Source organism: Molossus molossus, unplaced genomic scaffold (assembly GCF_014108415.1).
Source record: "Molossus molossus isolate mMolMol1 unplaced genomic scaffold, mMolMol1.p scaffold_m16_p_1, whole genome shotgun sequence".
NCBI classification, from domain to species: Eukaryota; Metazoa; Chordata; class Mammalia; order Chiroptera; family Molossidae; genus Molossus; species Molossus molossus.
Genome location: NW_023425344.1, coordinates 64,890,695 through 64,911,132, shown reverse-complemented (window position 1 = coordinate 64,911,132; position 20,438 = coordinate 64,890,695). Strand labels below are relative to the sequence as shown.

Sequence of the window (20,438 nt, the reverse complement as noted above, 5' to 3'; positions counted from 1 at the left end):
TTGTATTGAATATATAGTACAATTTGTGGAGAATTGCTATTTTAATTAAGACATTTAAAAATTATTCTTTTGAACATATAGGGATATTAGCACACACTAATTTTTAGCCTCATAAATTGACAATATTATAATTTTATTACATATAGGTAGTTTGTTTAGATTTAACCTTTTGATGATCATTTTCTTGTTTTACCACTAATCCCTGCAATTTGGTCCTTTAAGATTATTTTCTTTCTTCCTAAAGTACATACTTTAGAAGACTTTTAGTGGGAGTTTTGATGATAAAACTCTATATTTTGAATAGGTTTCCTTACTTTAAAAATAATTTAGTTGGATATAGAATTTGAGATTGACAGTTATTTTCTCCCAGCATTTAAAAAATATTATTCCACTGACTTTTAGCTTCCAATATTGCTAGAGAATATTTAGCTGTTGATGTGACAGTCATCCTTGGAGATAGTCCCCCCCACCCCCACTTCATTTACAGTTCTCTTTTTGGTCTTTGGTGTTCTGCTGTTTCTCTACCATGTGACTATGTGTGGGTTTCTTTTTATTTATCTCCCTTGGGATTCACTGTATTTCTTGAATCCCAACCTATCTCTAATTTATGGAATTTCTCAGCTTTTGTTTCTTTAAATATTTTCTCTCCCACATTTTTTCATTAGCTCCATAAAAAAACTCTGACTGGACATAAAGTAGACTTTCATTTACTCCACAAATATTTTTTGAGCACCTACTGTGTGCTGAGCAATTTTTGTCTCTAGGGATATATCAATGAACAAAACTGGCATCATGAAAAGCATGATGTCATAAAATTCTTGACATCATGAAATTTACAATAAAAGGTGCAGTATATTACAAGGAGATAATGGCTGAGGAATAAAAAAGATCAAAATGCTAAGATGAGGGAGCATAGATCATCTCCTGTCTTTTTGTTTTTTTTTTTAAGTTTAAATATAAAACATTTTTTCAGGTATGCCTGACAAAATGGCATGTATTCTTGAATTCATATAAATTTGATGGTACTTTCTTAATCGCCCTTTTATGAATGTTATACCCAGAAATGGATGATGTAGTCTTCCAGAGAAGGTCTCGCAGATCTGAGTACAGTGTCCCTACAACTCCCTTAAATAGAATTCTATATTTCTGTTAGTGTTAGAAGCTGTTTGTGTTAGTTCCTTAAAATAATTTTATTTATCAATTTGAAAGGACCTTGATATTTTTCAGCTATAAAACACAGATGTCAAATTAAATAATCTCCAAAGCCTCTTCCCAGTTTGAAAATGCAGACAGAGTCAGATCCAGCCATTGTAAGGTGAGACTAGCATACAATTTGAGGAGGATGTTATGTATCAAAAAAAATTAATATTATAATACAAAATTAGATACAGAGTCTTATAAGGGGCCTGGGCAAATGAGAGGCCCCAAAGATTAACCTTTAATAGCTTGACAAGAATTCTACCATTGTGACACATATTTATTAATATATACTAGATTTGCTTATATGTGAAATGTCCATTTTTTGCTTTGTATGTAAATATAGATTACAATAATAAATAGATCTATAAGACAAAATAGTACTAAGATCCATGTATGTGATGCTTCAAACACCAGCCTTTGGCTATTTCATGTCCCACAGTATCCTACTAGCAATCTGCTTCCAGTGAACAAACAGTCCTTTACCCACATTGTCAGCTTTGAGTTGTAGATGTGTTCTGGCTCATACTATTTCCTCTTTCTATGGTCATTTAAAATGAAAATGAATGCTAGTTACTATTACTATTGTAGATTAAATCACTTGTCCATATTTCATGTTACCAGAATTTGAGGGGAACTTCTGAGAGGAAAAGAGTATTTATATATATATATATTTTTTTAAAGGAACAAAACAACTCAAAACATAACCATGAAAATCTGGATGCAGAACTCAGTTATATGTGTATCTATTTCTATCCCGATCTTTAAACTTGTCCTCGGAAGTAAGAATTCTTTTGAGAGCAAATTTTATCAGAGAAATATAAAGTAATTACTGAAATTACTTGTCAAGTATTTTGAACTTTATATTGAGCAGTTTTTGTATTTTCTGTGATTAGCACCCACAGGTAATAGCAACATGTAATTTCACCCTTTCCCTAGACAGTGATGGGCGGGATCCTTCTCCCTCTGGGAGCCTATGCTTGCCCCTCGGTATAGATTCCCTCAGTCTTTCCCGGAAAGTTACATGGGGGACATGAGAGTAATGTTAGAATTTTTCTTTTTCTGAAGTATTTTCAGGTGAATGACCCCTAACATTTTCATAGAACATAGGTGTGGTTTTAAACTTTTGGTGAATATGAAGCTATCTTAATTTGCATCATAAAACTGAAATGTGTTAGTACTTTATTCTCTTTTTGTTGTTAATCCACACCTGAGGATACTTTTTTATTAATTTTTAGAGTGGAAGGGAGGGAGGGAGGGAGAGTGAGAGAGAAAAAGGAACATTGATGTAAGAGAGACACATTGGGCCCAGGGGTTGAACCTGCAACCCAGGTATATGCCCTTGACCAGGAAGAGAATCTGAGACCCTTCAGTCCTCAGGCCGACATTAATCGCTGAGCCAAACTGGTTGGGCAATACTTTATTCTTAAATCTAAATGTATTAATGGAAAAGAGACTGATAGTACAGTGGTACTTTTCAAAATATATTCCAGGAACTTTATTTGAATTAAAATTACTATTGGTATTCTTTTAAATGTAGTATATCAGAATTATGTAGCTCAACAGGGAGAGGGGAGGGATCTGTACTTTGGAATTTGCCTGTGTTATGAATAGTCAAGTTGGGGAAACATAGTGTTATATCATGATACCTAACACATGCATGCATGCCTCCACTTCCTCATTGCATATTCATTTCAGAAATTACTAACTGATTGCAATATTCTTTCCTATAGGACTGACATCCAGCCACACAGTAATACCCAACACACTGCCTAGGCAGCTTGGTGGTTTGACACATGAAATAACCTCTCCTGAAACTATTCTCAGGCAACATAATCTTTAAAAACATAGTTAAGAATTTGAGATAAACATTGATATTCTTTAAGTTACAAATAGGTGTCAGAAAATTTTGCAAAAGTATTGACCACAAGGCTTTGAGTAGAAGAGAAAGACAATCTGAATTTATGAAGGTGTCAACTCTGGAAACCATATTTATACTGATGAAAAGTAATCCACTATGAAAGAAAACATAAAAAGAAGTTACAGTTTTTCAAAGAGCATAATAGAATGAGACTATTAAACACTCTTTTTGAATCCACTTTGTAGTTTCTCACAGCTTAAATGTGAATTGTATAAATTAGGGTCATTTATAAGTTGTGTTCATATACAATTCTGACCTGAAATACCCAGAAAAAGACAAGGTGTTTTTCATACATTATGTCCAGGGCAGCTTGTGATATATTTTAGAAAGTTCCCAGCCAAGGAAGTGGAATTGAAAGGAGGACATAAATGCAAGCTCTTCGCTGATAAAATTAATGAATAATTTTCAATCTTAAGATTTCAGAGAACTCATTTTTGCCATCTATATATACTTTGCTTCATTCATCTATTACAATGCTATTTACTGAATACATTAGTTAATAGTCAGTATTTGCACATTATCTTGTCATCATGCTTTATAAATCAAACTTTTTGTAATATGACTATTTTTATGCAGTGAATTAAGAATTAGATGAGGACATTTAGTGTCAAATAATTCCTATAAAATGACAATTTAAAATTTTTATTAAATGCCTTTGATAAATATGTAAATAGTGATAATTTCTTACAAAAATAATAAATCAAAAATATAAAACATATTTATTGCTTTTTTGATAACTACATAGGCTAGAATCTATAAACATTCAGATTCATAAACATATAGTATAATACTAATGACTTATGAGTGTTTTAAAGCAAATAAATCCTTTTACAAAAATACTTTTGGCCGTTTTTTTTAAAAAACATTTACCCTGTTAACATAAATACACAAGCATAAAACTCTAATATTTTATGCATTTAAAAAATATAATCATTATAGAAATCTAATGATTAAAATTTTAAAAACATATATCACCTTATTTTTTACTTAAGAAGTTAATAAAATTGCCCTGGCTGGTTTTGCTCAGTGGTTAGAATGTAGGCCTGCTGTACACAGAGACCCAGGTTTGGTTCCCGCTAAGGGCATGTACCTCAGTTGCAGTTTGTCCCCGGCCCTGGTTGGGTCATGAGGGAGGCAACCACTCGATGTGTCCCTTTCACGTCAATGTTTCTCTCTCTCTCTCCCTCCTTCCCACTCTATCTGAACAAAAAATGGAAAAAGTGTCTTCAGGTGAGGATTAAAAAAAAAAAGTTAATAAAATTAATCGTTTTAGGTGAATGTTTTGACCTGATAAACCAAGGAGGTGGTTTCAGAGACGTTCTTTAAAGGAATTGCCTGTGACAAACGTACCATCAATTTCATGGCCAAATTAAAGCAATTTCTACCACATCAACTTCAGAGTTGCTCTTTTCCTCATGAGAATCCTTGGAACAAGCATTGAACTTAGAGTAAGGAGATATGACTTCCAAACTTGGCTTTTTATTTGGTTAATTATTATTATAAAGGAAAATCATGTGGTTAATGAAGTATAGTTGGACATAGCTGTTCATTTTGTGATCCTATGAACATCTGAGAAAGAAGCGCTTAACCCTTAATTATAACTTCATGTTTAGAGGAAGAAGGAACTTGAAATGTATTGGTTAAAATAAAGGCACAAACTTTTAAAGATGCCTATACCATATATTTGAAGTACGTATTAACATTCAACGATTTCATGGACAGTAATAAAGATGTGTGCCTCCCTACTTTTTGTAAACTATTACCACAGTTGTGTTTTATCTAAAAAGCAATCTTAGATAGGAAAGTTCACTGAGTGCTTCTATAAGCTTTAATTATAACTTATAAAAAGAAACATTTTAACTGTTTATGTTTAACAAATTCCTCAATATTTGACTTCAACTTTATAAATAACATGGAATTGTTTGGGGAATGCTACTTTAAAAGCAATTACTTTTTTACTGAGTAACTTGACAACTTTAGCTAAATGTAAGTAGAATATAACAGTGAGTTGTGAATAGTTTTTCCAACTCTTTCAAGATACTTTTCCAGAAAACATGACAGTTCCTTTGCCCCTATTTTTAGTTTGACATCATGTGTAAAATTCTAAGGAAGTTTGACTAGTGATAGCTTGATAGGACATGACAACCCAACTGTAGTAGAGAACAGACCTCTTTCATGATGTACAAAACAAGTCCTGGAGGTTTATTTAGCTGTACTAATATTTTCTATTTAAATATGTTTAAATAGTTCAAGCTTAACTCTATCCATAGTACTCACGTTAAGCTTTTGTGTGAAAAACTTACTTTTTAACTTTAATCTTTTATTTCTAATTATTCTGACTTACTACAATATTCTTAGGAATCGTCTTCATTTTTTCCCACTTTCACTTCATATCCTGACATTACACAATTATACTTTTCTTTATCCCAGTAACTATGAGCATATCTAATAATTAAATTTTATTCAGCCAGATTATAAAAGACGTTGATTTGTAAATTACCTTAGTTTTACCTCTGTGCAATATCCTCTCTACTTGTTTGCATTATATATTTATTTTTGTTAAATATAGTTAATTTTGTCCTTTGTCAGTACTGCTGGGGTTTTTTGTTTGTTTGTTTTTTTAGTTAGGGGTAAGGAGTTTGCAAACCTCAATTAAGTAATATTATGATAAGTTCCCTGAACTGTTGCAAATCACATTAGCAGGACTGAGTTCATTAGCTTATTACTAAAGAATAGAGTTGTGGAATACACAGTGTAAAGGAGAACGCTGCCTGTGGTGTCGGACTGAAGAAGAATTTCTAAGGCTTTTGTCATTCATTGACACATGGCAAGGGGATTTCTTTGAAATCTGTTTCTTCCAGTTCTTCAGAGTTTTCTGAGGTGGTATTTATCTTTCACGAGCTCTGATATAACAAATGCTAATGATAAATGAAAAAGAGAACCTCATTCGGTGAGTATGTCTGTCAAAGAGCTAACTCCAATTTGGGGGTATTAATATTCATAGAGAGTTAATATTTTTTTCTGTAGAATTCCACATGCTTAATGTACTCTTGAAACACATGCACTTGAATTAAAATCTGTTGTTTTAAATTGAGCATTCTATGTTTATTCTATCTTCTTAATATTCAGGTGTATAGAAAAATTACCAAGAAAATAAGTATAAGACCATGACTACTTTGATAAATAGAGAAATGTTTTAAGTCTTTGGTAAAGAATTAATTAGTTATCTTATTATCAAAAATTATATTAATCCAATAAGTAATGCATATGAGTAGATAACATTAACAGATGATGGAATTTCCTATTTGATACAGAAAGAAAAATATCATAAGAGAAATTTAAGAAAAATGTAAATGAATCTTATTTAAAATATTTGTGCATTTGTCAATTTTTGAAGATAAATAATTGAGGTAATTTTATGATAACATACTATGTGTCATATTTTCTCTCTTTTAAATCACATGGTTATATAGTTTATATTAATATAAGAAATTTTTCTTGTGTTATTCAATACATTTTCATCTTTACAACCAAGTACTATCTCATGATACACTATTTTGTTAAGTAATGCTAGTTCTCCAATAGTTTATATGTTCCAAAAGTGGATTTAAAATTTGAAGAGGATTCATTGCCTTACAATTCTGATTTTATATTTTTGTCCTTTGTTGCTTATTAAAACTCCAGTTGTATTGACAAAGATTCTGAGAAGCAGTTAGTCTCCCAAACAGGGAAAGATCAGAGGCAGTAGCCTGTTCTTTGTTGGCCTTAACGATTCAATTCTCAGATATTGACCAGTGGAACAAAGTAATTGAGCAACTAGGAACACCATGTCCAGAATTCATGAAGAAATTGCAACCCACAGTAAGAAACTATGTGGAGAACCGGCCCAAGTACGCAGGACTCACCTTTCCCAAGCTCTTTCCAGATTCCCTCTTCCCAGCGGATTCCGAGCACAATAAACTCAAAGGTAAGCCCATCAGGGACAGCTTGAGAACCGCTCTGTGGGTGATGGGCTGACCAAGCTAGTGATAGAGACACTTCTCTTAACGTGAACTACCTAAATTTAAGGAGAGGTATTTCTTTTTTAATATATATTTTACTAGAATTTTGTTGTATTGAAATATACTTGAAATAAGTTATTGGCTAAGGCTGGGAAATCTTTCTGATAGTGAGGTTTTCAATACGATGGTCTTTATTGCAAGGGGATATAAACTGTAACATAGCATAAATACAATCATGGGCATAATTATGACCTTGTAAGTGCTGAGGGTATACAGTAGGAAATAAATTAGAGACAGGTAGTTCTAGGACTCCTGCAAGGGTTCTGATTGACTCGGGGATAACCTGCTTCAGGAGAGAGATTTCTTAAACAATCTTTCTTACAAAGGGCAAGTGGAGAAGGATCTCAGTAGTGTCTGGATGTTCAGGGGGAAGGATGATACTGAAGCATGTGACAGTGGTCCAGGTTAATTATTTCTTGGGGCTTATGTGGAATCTTAAAATTATTTTGCCAGGTAACACTAAAGGGCCATTGTAATATATATCAAAATCATTGTTCCAATTCTTTTTATTACCTGGAAAATATTCTAAACACAAGGTTTTTGTTGTAAAATCATGGAGAAGTAGGTATCTGAGTTTTATTTGCATTTAAGGGAATGCTTAACCACTTTTTTTTTTTTTCATTTAGAGTGACAAATGAGATTTTACCTACACATTTTATATTCAATATAAACATTTTCATTAATAAGTAATTCTTTCTGTTACTATCTCTATAGTCATGAAATTTAGTATCAAATCTATTTCTTCACCCACAAAACTGGGATAATAATGTCTCAGTTATAGGAATGGAGACAAGGAATAAATTGTCAATGTATAAACGTAAATAAATTTCTAATTCTTTTAACGTAAGACATTTCTGAGACTATGATTTTGAAACAAATTTGATTTTTCCTTCTGCCTGGGTTTAAATCTTGTCCCTTAAAATCTGTGTGATTTTAAGTTATTGAATCTTTCTGTATCTTTTTAAACAAATGAAGATAGAAAATGTCTGTCTTATAGGGTCACTGGAAGGGTAATTGACTAAATAATTAATCAAGCACTTAGAACAGTGCCAGGCTCACAATAAATACTCAATAACTGTTATATATAAAAATAATACATGTAATCATTACTATTTAAAATGTACCTATACATTATCAAACATAAAAGGACACATACTCTTGAAATTTTACCTGAAATATTCCAGATGGAGACAATCTATTAGTTACATATTTAACTTCAAAACTTAACTTGTAGCTACTATAAACTTAAATGAGACAGGGAAACTAAAATGTGCTGCTAGTCTCTTATCATCTAAAATTTCATCTAAAATATCATCCAAAATTTCATCTGGTGTATATTAAATGTGCAGCATTGTTTTTGTGTTTGTAACATTACACAGTTGGGTCTCTTCCTTCAGTTGCCTCTGCCAGCTCTCTGAATGGCAATAGACTTAATTATTACTCAATTTACTGGTTTTAAGATCAACACTGCCTGTATACAGATCAAGGAAGAGCTAAGTAGACATTTTATGTCTTTATGTTGTTAATTGAAAAGTCATGCAAAGATAATCCCTACGATTGAAGACATTCGTAGTGAAACAACATGGAGATGACAAGTCCTGATCCAATCATTTGAGATCCTAATAGCACTTGTAGAAAGACTATAAAGTAAAATACCGTACTTCATACTATCATCTCAACTCCCCTGAGTTTCCTTTTTAGATTTTGAGCTCAATTTGAACCTCTGTGATTGTTTTTGCAAATAATAAACTAGTGTGCATATGTATAATTAATTATAATTTTAATATGAAATTGTCAAATTATAAAGAATTATACAAATAATAAAAGGAAAGAATTAATCCTGTTATATAAAAAGAGCATAAGACGTGCTTGCAGATGAAAGAATGAAAGATGAGATTGAAACCTTTTCTTCTTGCTCATTCTGTTTCCTACAAAGAGTATTTGCTCATGTTTCCCAGGGAGATGACTTGGTATTGCTGTAGCTCATGCCTCTAGTGATGAGGAGCCCGCCCCAACCCCACCCTTTCTAAGAGCAGGAACATGGGAGGGTCTGATGGCTGAATCTGTGAGAGAGAGGTGCGTGAGTCTGGGTATGAAATGAGTTACAATTCAAAAAGACCTTGGAGGGAGTAAAAGAAATAAATATTGCCCTGTTGGGCCATTAGGGGGTCACTGACAATGAGAAATATTAAATATTACAAATTAATGTGTAAGTATTTCTGAACTTTAGCTATTCCTGTGAGCTTCAGACGGTCAGTTTAGAAATAGCAGAAGTCAAATCCCTAGAATTGAGATCCCCAGAAAAATGATTGATAGAAATAAAAAGTCTAATTTATGTAAATACATGAATAATATAAATAAACATATAAAAAGTACATGCATTAAAATGTAACAACACAAGAAAACACTAATGTCAGGACATTTGAAAAATACATTGCTGCCCAGCTAGTATGGCTCAGTGGTTGGGTATCAACCCATGCACCAAGAGGTCGCTGGTTCGATTCCCAGTGAGGGCACATGCCTAGGTTTTGGGCTCGGTCCCCAGCAGAGAGCATGTAGGAGGCAAGCCAATCGATGTTTCTTTATCATCAATGTTTCTATCTCATTCTCCCCCTCTTCCTTCTTCTCTCTCTAAAAATCAATAAAAGCATTAAAAAAGAAAGAAAACTACATTGCTACATTTTAACTGCAGTATGATCAAAATTATGAAAAAATATAGAAACAAGACTAGAAGAAAATACCAATAAGAAGAGTGATTACCTCTCTATAGTGGGAATGGAGGTGCTTTCTGATTTATGTTTTATGTAATTTTCCAGTTTTCTAAAATTAATCAATATTTCCTTAATAATCCGGAAAAACTAATAAAAATTGTCATATACCTATGGATTCAAACATAATTGCCTTTTTCCTAATTTAGCAAACCGATTTGGATTTCTGTTCTTAATTTGAAGTTTTACCATATATTTGGAACCAACTGAGTAACTTTTTACATTTTTTATTTATTAATTTGTTTTTGTTACATATGATTCTCATTTTCCCCCATTGACCCCCTCCACCTCTTCCCCCCCACCCCATCCCCAGCTTTGTTGTCTATATTCATTGGTCATGCATACATGCATGTAAGTTCTGTGGTTTATCTCTTCCCCCACAAATCACCCCCTCCTCTGAGGCTTGTCAGCCTGTACCCCACCTCTATGTCTCTGGGTTAATTTTGTTCAGCGGTTTGTTTAGTTCATTATATTCCACAAATAAGAGATATTTGTCTTTCTCTGCTTGGCTTGTTTTGCATAGCATAATACTCTCCAGGTCCTTCCATGCCATCTCAAAGGATAAGAGATCTTTCTTTCTTACAGCTGCATAGTATTCCATTGTGTACATATACCACTGCTTTTTAATCCACTCATCTACTGATGGACACTTGGATTATTTCCAGATCTTAGCTATTGTAAATAGTGCTGCAATGAACATAGGGGTACATATATTCTTTCTGATTGGTGTTTCAGGTTTCTTAGGGTATATTCCTAGAAGTGGGATCACTGGGTCAAATGGCAGTTCAATTTTCAACTTTTTGAGGTAACAGCGTAGTGTTTTCCACAGTGGCTGCACCAGTCTGCATTCCCACCAGCAGTGCACTAGAGTCCCCTTTTCTCCACACCCTCGCCAACACTTGTTTGATGATTTGTTGATGGTGGCTATTCTGACAGGTGTGAGGTGATACCTCATAGTTGTTCAACTGAGTATTTTTTACCATAACTTTCAAATCAGTTCAGAACTATATTTTATGTAAAATTTATATATTTTTATGTTTTCATCACCATTTATCCCCTCATACTCTCTTCCACATCCACCCCCTTCTTGCCCTCACAATTAGAGATTAAAAATTGAGTGTCCTTTAGCAGTGTTATTAAATAAATATACTTACTGATTATCACTATATGTTTTGTTTTGTTTTTCGATTCTTGGTACCTCACACTGTACCTGGCACACAGTGAACAAGTGAACACTTAGTATTTTATGAACTGAATCAAATTGCTCTGGCCAGTTTGGCTCAGCAGTTAGAGCATCAGCCAGCAGACCAGAGAATCCCAGGTTCAGTTCCCGCTACGGGCACGTACCTTGGTTGCAGTTTGTCCCTGGCCCTGGTTGGGGTCGTGCAGGTGGCAACCAGTCGATGTGTCTCTCTCACATGAATGTTTCTCTCTCTCTTCCCCACTCTCTCACTCTCTCTCCCCCTCTAGCTGAAGATAAATGCAAAAATGTCCTTGGGTGAAGATAATAAAAAAATAAATAAATAAACTGAACCAAACGTCTCACATCAATTTGCTTACTAAGTCTTGTGGATTCTTTCTCTCAAATCTACCCCCTATTCTCTGTCCTTAAAGCTTCTGCTCCTGTTAAAGTCCTCCATCTCTGTCATCCTCAAAAATGCCACCCCTGAACTTCTCGCCTCCCCTAACTGCTTTAGCCCTTTTTCCAGCACAGAAAAATGTAAAAATGAACAATCCACACCCACTCCATCTACTTCTTCTTTTTTTTTTTTTTAATCCTTACCCAAGGACATTTTTCCATATTTTGTTCAGATAGAGTAGGACGGAGAGAGAGAGAGAGAGAAACATCGACGTGAAAGGGACACATCGAGTGGTTGCCACCCGCACGACCCAACCAGGGCCGGGGACAAACTGCAACCGAGGTACATGCCCTTAGCGGGAACTGAACCTGGGTCTCTCTGGACCACAGGCCGACGCTCTACCACTGAGCCAAACCGGCCAGGGCAGCTACTTCTTTTTAAAAAACAAAAAAACAAAACTATTCTTTTAAATTTATTTTTATTTATGTAAGTAACACATGTACATATTCTTCCCTCCTTGGAAGTATTTTTCAGTTTGTTGATTATCTTCACAGACGGTTTCTATGCATTTATAAGCATAAATAAAGAGAGGGGAGTGTTCCTTGTCTTGCTGAGAAGGAGCAGATTTACACACATGGCATGATCTGTGGCTCATTCTGCAACTTTTTTTTTTTTTTTTTCACTTGACAACATGTCCATGTGAGTATATACAGATCTATCTCATTCTTTTAAATTGGCAAATACAATTCTTTGGTACGGTTGTATCAGAGGTCATTAAGTTGCTATAGATGAAAATTTAGACTGTTTTAAAACTTTTTTATTCCACAACCAAAGCTGTGGAACTGCTGAGCCCTACGGTGTCTACATTTCACACTTGAACAGATTCTGCCAAATTTGCCCTCTAAAAAACACGACATCAATTTACATTCCCACCAACCTGAATGAAATTCCCTGGTGTTCGTAGATATTACACCATTTTTTAGTTTTGCTAATAGGATGGGTAAAAAACATTCCATTGTGTTGTTTTGCGTTTCCCTAATCACTTGGTGAAGCCACCTGATGTTCAGGATGAAGGGGCTAGTTGATCTTTGTTTTCTTCATTTCCTCTCCCTCCAACAAATATCTTGGCCAAAATCAACATTTTGCTAATTGTCTTTCTTATTCATCATTTCAGCCAGCCAAGCCAGGGACTTGTTGTCAAAGATGCTAGTGATTGACCCGGCCAAGAGGATATCGGTGGATGACGCCTTGCAGCATCCGTACATCAACGTCTGGTACGACCCTGCCGAGGTGGAGGCGGTAAGGCCTAGGCTTCTTGACGTTCCTTCCACAAGCGAGTCATAGGAACTGGGCGCTCAGGGGTGAAAATGGGGAGACTTGGAGCCACAAAGAGCACACGAAGAACCTTCATGAAATCCCTAAGTCGCACAGTTATTACCTCCCCTCTAAAATCATCTTCTTCTACCTGTGTTTTAAATGCATTTCTCTTCCAGGACTTCCCATGCGAGAGAGTGATTTAGTCCAACAAACCTTAGCTGTCCATGAAACATTTCCATTTGTTTTTGTTAAATGGTTAACTCCTCCTTTGTGGTTCATTATCAGCCTCTTTTGAGGCAAAGTTAGCAGCAGAAGATATAATGGAGGATGTTACTTTTCCTCTATTTCCTTGATAAGATGCCCGCCATTGGTAAAGATTAAACTATTTTGGCTACAAAGCTTTTACCAGGCCATTGGTGACTTAGTGAACCCTCCCATGAATTAGATGAGAAAAATTGGATGTTCCAATAATGACATTATTTCAGTTTGATTCTAAAATGACTACCACAGTAAAAAGTACCTCCATCTTTTAAATCCAGGTATAGTTTAAGAATCTCATTAGAAGCATAAATTTCTCTCTCTCTTTTCTTTCTTTCTTTTTTTTTAAAACTAGTTTTCAGCCACTTATTATTTCTTACATCTTTGCCTTTCTCCTTTTCTCACTGTGTGGGGCCAGGGCTGCACAGCACCAAGGGGCATTGTTGCCCACGTGTGTTTTATGGGCCTCCTGATGGGAACGTCCTTTTGTCCCCCTTCTAAATGTTATTAGTACCAATGTTACCTTTTCCCTAAAATGGCAACCTCTCTTCAAATTCTTAGAATACCTGTGCTAAATGCTCTCATTTTCTTTCACATAATATGTTCAAATTACTTTATTTGAATTAGTTCTTAGTCTTCTGTTTGAAATACTCTTTTGTTTGTGTTCTTGTGTCCTTGTCTGTACCCCACGTTAATCTTGCTCGAGCGTAGTTTTGCTTTGTGTCAACTTCATTGTGTTTGCCCACGTCAGAGATGCTCCATCCAAACGGACGTAATTCCTACCCTTTCATTCTTCATTGGAGAAGTGAGATCTTGTATATGGGAGTAAGGAGTAGGTAGAATACAATTTATAGACATACTATTAACAAAGCTACTTTTCATAGTAACCCCATCCTTCAGCATTCACAAATTTCACAGATAACATTTCAGAGATAACTGAGTCTCTCAACTGTGGAAACAGGCGTACCCTCCTTGATGACATCTTCTTAACATCTGCTCTCCTGAGCAGTTTTACAGTGATGAAATTTCATTTTGATTCAAATTAATTTTTGGTCACTTGATTTTTATAAAATAAAAGCCCTAAAATTAAATATGTTCAAGTATGATTATAATGCTCTAAAACTAAAAAAAAAACAAATGTTATTACAACTAAAAATAGATTTTTTTCCCCAATCTCTTACTCTTGGGAAATACTTTAAAAAACAAATAAACAAAAAGACAAAGATGTTCTTGGGTAGAATGGAGTAATGAAATAAGTAAGATAAAGTAAATGTGTATATATGTGAAAATTAAGTATGATAATTTTTTCTCTAATGATGTTTAAGAAAATACTTTAGGTTATGTTGGTAAAAATTTTAGACAAACATAAATTATTGGAAATTATTGTTCCTTGTTAATTTTGATAGTTCAAATCATGTGGCATTTTTCTCTTACATCGACTGTAATGTCTTCTTAATGGAAGTGGCCTAGAGTTTAATTGGAATCGTAAAGTCTGCATTTGTAATTCACTTGTAATTATGTTGCCTATAGAAGAGACTGTTGCTTAGAATCTATCACAGTATATTAATGAATAGTTCCAATGTTTAAAATTTATTTTAATCCTCAATAAAAAATTCCTTTGAAGGATAAAAAAAGATGAAATTTAGGGCACTAAATTGGCTACAGCCTTTTATCAACCACTTCAATATTGTCATGTGCAACAGAAGACTTACACATTCTAGGAGAAGGAGCTGCTGGAGCCTGAAGGTGAAGGAAAAGGGATCAGTGAATACAAAGAACAAGCACGTGTTTAGCAACTTGACTAGGATCATTACTTATAGAGGTAAACACATTTTACATCTAGACTTTGCAGTGAATAGGCTGGAATCCTGACCCTAGGGCAAGGTTAGTTTCTTCCTCCCCTGTGAAATGTATCACAGAGGTCACAACTAAGGATGTTCCAAGCAGTGATTGCTATGCTTTCTGCAATACCCTTAGAATCCGTGCCTTACTTATTGCATGTGAACATATATTTAATGTAGGATGACCTTTCTTTACGGACACATGGCAAAGCTATAATGGAACCATATGTTTTTGCCAGGACCAACAAGACTATTTTACAAAATAAACCCCAGTGTGTCTCTAATAATCCAAATAAATGGAGGTATGAACTAATCAAAGTTTCCATGGTTACAAGTCATGAGAAGATCCAAGCATACACAGCTTTTAAGTAAAACTCACATGATGTTAGAGAGGGAAGGAACTTCAAAGATGAAACAAAAATAAGGTTCATTGGAAGAAACTAAAGGCAACTGGAGAGAAAGACAAAGGACAAAGTGCAAAAGAAGGTGATTACTTCAGGCAAAGTAGAAAGAAGAGCTGAGAAATGTTATGTGTACTAATCTATTAATTATACCACAAGCTATCTTATCACGTTTCCAAAAGTGCCAAAGAACGGAATAAAATAAGATGAGTGTGTGAATGCTGTCATAACTCTGAGAGAGAATTATTCATGCAATCATGAAGTTGAACATTTTAAAAATCAGATGTCAAGGTTAATAGTGATCTGTCTAATAGTACAGAAAGATTTTGAAGTTACAACTGCTCAAACTGTTAGCAAGTTCTTATTCAAACAATGTTCAGAATAATAAAATCATGTCCCCAAATAGAGCACAAAGGCCGCATTTCATGTCAGCACAGTGTCATCGACGACCGCCAAGCATTAACTGCCTTGGTGTCCATCAGGAGGGCGCAGACCACACCAGCGCAGTGTGCGGAGTGGTATGCCTCTCCACAGGGTTACAACATGGCTCGGTTTAGAGTTCTCTTCTGCCACTTACCCTATGATCAAGTTTTTTAGCCTTTCTGTCACTCAGTTGTTTTTTTTAAACAAAGAATAAGGAACAATCCCACTTACTATTAATGTTTTTTGGAGAGTTTTGAGTTAATATTCATAAAGTGCTTAGTACAGTACTTGGAGGCAGTAAGGGTTGTATAAATTATTACTATTATTATAACCATTATGACTTCTATATACGACTTTACTAGGTTTTGATATTAGTAAAGGTAGATCTATATATAGTCAATGAAAAAGACCAGCTGCCTAAGAAACTGCAGAAATATTCTACAACATTAAAAATTACTCAGTAAAAGTTATCCAATTGCTACAGAATTAAAATTAAAATGTTGGTCCCCAATGTATATCCACCTCTACCTTCCAAGTATAAGAGAATCCAGTGCCATTAATTTGAATCAAAATAAAGACAAATGATATAAGTCATAATCCTCATTGTATCTATTGTTACAAAATTATGTGATATTCAGGGCTGTTTGTGGGAATCAATTTGAATATTTACCTTGTGCTTTGTTGTAGGGAAATATGGAAATAATGAGGATTGGTTGCATTATTTCTTATCAGATTCTTTTTAAAAAGTTTTTTTTTAATCCTCACTTGAGGATGTGTTTTTGTGTTTGTTTTTTAACGTTGAATTTTAGAGAGAGAGGAAAGGAAGGAGGGAGAAAGGTAGGGAGGGAGAGCAAGAGGGGAAGGGGGAGAGAGAGAGACATGGATGTGAGAAAGAAACATTGATCGATAGCCTCCTGTATGTGCCCCAACTGGGGATCGAACCCACTACCTAGGTATGTGCCCTGACTGGGAATCGAACTCTCAACCTTTTAGTGTATGGGATGAAGCTCCAAACACCTGAGCCACTCAGCCAGGGCTCCCATCAGATTCCTGAGTTTAAAGACCCTGCTAGGGAAGAGGGTGGCTTTCAACTGGCAACCCCCAGGAGTAGAGATGTAGAGACCCTTTAAGTCTTAAAGGGAGGGTCTCAACCTGCGGGTCACAACACCTTTGGGGGTCGAACGACCCTTTCACAGGGGTCACCTAAGACATAACAGTAGCAAAATTATAGTTATGAAGTAGCAACAAAAATAATTTTATGGTTGGGGGTCACCACATGAGGAACTGTGTTAAAGGGTCGCGGCATTAGGAAGGGTGAGAACCACTACTTTAAGAATATGTTCACAAGCTAAGGAGGAACTGATAAACTATGTCTCAGGGCATATGAAAACAGAAGAACATGCAATGTGACCATGTTTTAATTATTATTTTCTTCTTTATTGATTTTAGCGAAAGAGGAAGGGAGAGGGAGAAAGAGATAGAAACATCAATGGGAGAGAACATTGACTGGCTGCCCCCTGCATGCCCCCCACTGGGGATCAGGCCCACAACCTGGGCATGTGCCCTGACCGTGAATCAAACTGGCAACCTCTTGGTGCATGGGTTGACGCTCAACCACTGAGCCACACTGGCCGGGCAAAATGTGACAGTTTTTTGTTTTTTTTTTAATCTTCACCTGAGGACATTTTTCCATTTTTTGTTCAGATAGAGTGGGGAGGGAGAGAGAGAGAGAAAAAAACATCAACGTGAAAGGGACACATCGAGTGGCTGCCACCCACACGACTGAACCAGGGCCGGGGACAAACTGCAACCGAGGTACACGCCCTTAGCGGGAACCGAACCCGGGTCTCTCTGGACTGCAGGCCGATGCTCTACCGCTGAGCCAAACTGGCCAGGGCAAAGTGTGATGATTTTCTAAAAACCCAGTTTTATTTTTCTCAGAAACTGCGGAACAGCCTGAGAAGGTGCCGAGTGCAGCAGCCTCACTAAGGGTTTCTGCAGCTGTTCTGCATTGCTCGGGGTGGGAGAAGGAGAGGGAGAGCCAGGAAGGAGAGGGACAGATGTGCTCGGCCACCGAGCCAAAGACATCAAAACTCCAAGTAATCATCATACAGAAACCATTAAAAACTTATGGGTCCAGAGAAGGACATTTCTTCATTCCTCAATTCAGGACAAAAGGGAAGGATGACGACCCGATACTAGAACCCTCGTCTAGGAGAGACGGGCTGGGGCCAGGCTCACAGCCAGCAGTCAGATCCCCTGTTGTGTTGAAGCCTCCGCCTCAGAGAGGCCCACATACAGTCCTAAGTGATCAAACATCACTCTGGGAATCTGGACCGAGGGACAGGTGGAGCCAGTTAGGCAGCAGGTATCTAAGATGCTGTTCTCCAGTGGGCAAGCCCTGGGTTCTTGAAACCCAGAGGAGGGGTGACAAGTAACATAAGACCTGTGTGGCAGCCAGGTCAATGTTACCGGAGAGAATGCCAGAACCGAGGCTTAGAACATGGGGCTCGAGCCGGGAAGTCGACTGAGGAGAGAGGCTGGGCGTATTTCGGTGGGGACTAGAAGTACACCTACCACTCTTACAGAGACGGGGGGAAATTGTGACTAATCCAAATCTAACCAGTTTGGATGGGGTATGATTAGGGGAGCAAGGCCAGTGCTGAGCTTGTTTATAATTATTTACCTAATTCAAGATTAATTTGGGAATTGGGATAGGGCTGGGTGGGAATTTAATCTACTTCTACAGATGGTGAGTTAAACAACCTGGTCTTCAGCTTCTCAGTGAGAGTGTAACCCAGGAAACAGAGTAACACTTGCATGTGTTAGTGCTGACATTGAATTAAATTAAGCACTTAAAAAATGTAAACCCAGAATAGTCAATAATGCTACACATTTACTGCTTGTTTATCACATAAGATAAATAATAGAGTCTTAAATGAATTATTTACTATTTCATTACTTTAGGGATTATGTTACTTTTTGCCTATAGTGAAAGAATTTATGGAAACAAGTTACTCTGTTATATTAAGCTCTTTTACTGTAAGGCCATCATAGATTTTATGCCCTTTGAGTAAAGTTGTTATCAGACTAATTACTTCAACCTTCTTGTCTGACACCGTATCTTATTGGTCGTTACCAAAAAGAGCACAGGGAAGGGATGACCAATCATGTAGGAAATACATTCTTTTCAATATTCTTGTGACACATTTATGTAAATATGTAAATTTTAATGTCTATAATGTTGTGTATATCAACTTGAAAACAATTCAAGGTAAATCTTAAATGGGAGCTTAGAGATCATTGTAGCACGGGTTTGTGCCACTGTTCAGCAAACGGCAACATTCAGAATACTAGCTCCACAACTGTGAGCAGCCACAGGAACCCAGGGCCTGAAATCATGATGAGGACAATGGAATAGGGCTAGACTTGGGATCAGAAACTTTGAGAAGAGACTCAGAAGCCTGGGTCAAAGTAGTACAGGTCCCAGAGCTTGGCCTGAGCAATCCTGAGTGAGAGCTGATGCAGATGCCTGGACAGATCTGATAGGGCAGGCAGTTAAGAACTGGTCCAAAGTCAGAGGTCTGAGCAGATACCACACTAAAGGACATTGAAACAGTGGCAAAGCTAAGGATATTTTATGATTGCAGTGCAGAGGTCAAGAGCAGATACTCTTGGAACAGCCCAGAAATTAGCAACAGTAGAGAACCACTACCAACCCTAGAGCAAGGAGATGGTTGTACTGGGGCCAGGGGTGGGTAGTGATGGCCTGTCCAGTGGGAGCTGAGATTACAGACACAGAGGAGACACAGTTGCTTCTGAAAAGAATAATGGGGAGAAATGACCTGGCTACTCCTCATGCCCCCATCTTTTAGTGGTATTTCCCTCCTGTTGGCTGAGACTAGCCCTAAGCCAACTGATAGGGGAACCTGGAAATGCAGTCTGCAGGGCCCATGCTCTGAGACACAGAGCAGATGAAGAAGGGTGAGGACTGTATCTGTGGGCCAATAGGCGTAGGGCTGGCAAGCACCTGTTCATTCATTCTGCTTTTGCATCTCTAAAATCCCCAACTAAGTAAAACTGAATTAGCCACACTTAACCTGGATGGGAGAAGACTGGAGTTTGGAAGAGGTGCTCAGGGGCTTCCCTGGGTAAAAGTGTAGTAAACATTACTCCTTCTAAACCCTAATAACGATCTCACTTCCTCAAGTATCTTGTGATTTCTTGCCAAGAAATCAGGATTACTATACCAACCTGAGAGTCTCGGCATAAGAGTATTTTTCATTGGGTTTTCAAATGAATGTGTGGACTTCTTTCCTTTTATATGTTGATGTCACTTTTTCAGTTGTTTGTTATCTGGTGATGAGGAGCCTACAGCTTGGTGAGCCAACACTGGACAACATGTGCATGGGGGGGAGGCGGTCAGCCAGCCGATTCCTTTAGGTCTCTTAATTGTGCTCTTCTGTAGCCAAGTGGGTAAAATACACCAAAAACAGAGTTCCATCCTTCTTTCTTCTCACTCACCCCTTTATCTCTTCCTTGTCTTTTCTTCTCTTCTTACCCCTGTCCCTTTTTTATCCAGCTCTATGGCACTGTTTACATAGGCTTTGATTACTTAACAGTTTGGCATTTATTCATTTATTCTATAAGTATTTATTGGGTCCCACACTG

General features: G+C 36.5%; 1 protein-coding gene across 5 annotated transcripts in view; it reads left to right on the top strand.

Moving 5' to 3' along the window:
• The window catches only part of MAPK10 (mitogen-activated protein kinase 10), a 302,211-nt gene that overhangs the window by 244,210 nt on the left and 37,563 nt on the right, over positions 1-20,438 (top strand). For all 5 annotated transcript variants that reach the window (XM_036279780.1, XM_036279773.1, XM_036279760.1 and 2 more), the window contains exons 10-11: positions 6,903-7,085; positions 12,702-12,826. In XM_036279780.1, coding sequence (XP_036135673.1) covers positions 6,903-7,085; positions 12,702-12,826 — 308 coding nt within the window. The remainder of the gene's footprint in view (positions 1-6,902; positions 7,086-12,701; positions 12,827-20,438) is intronic.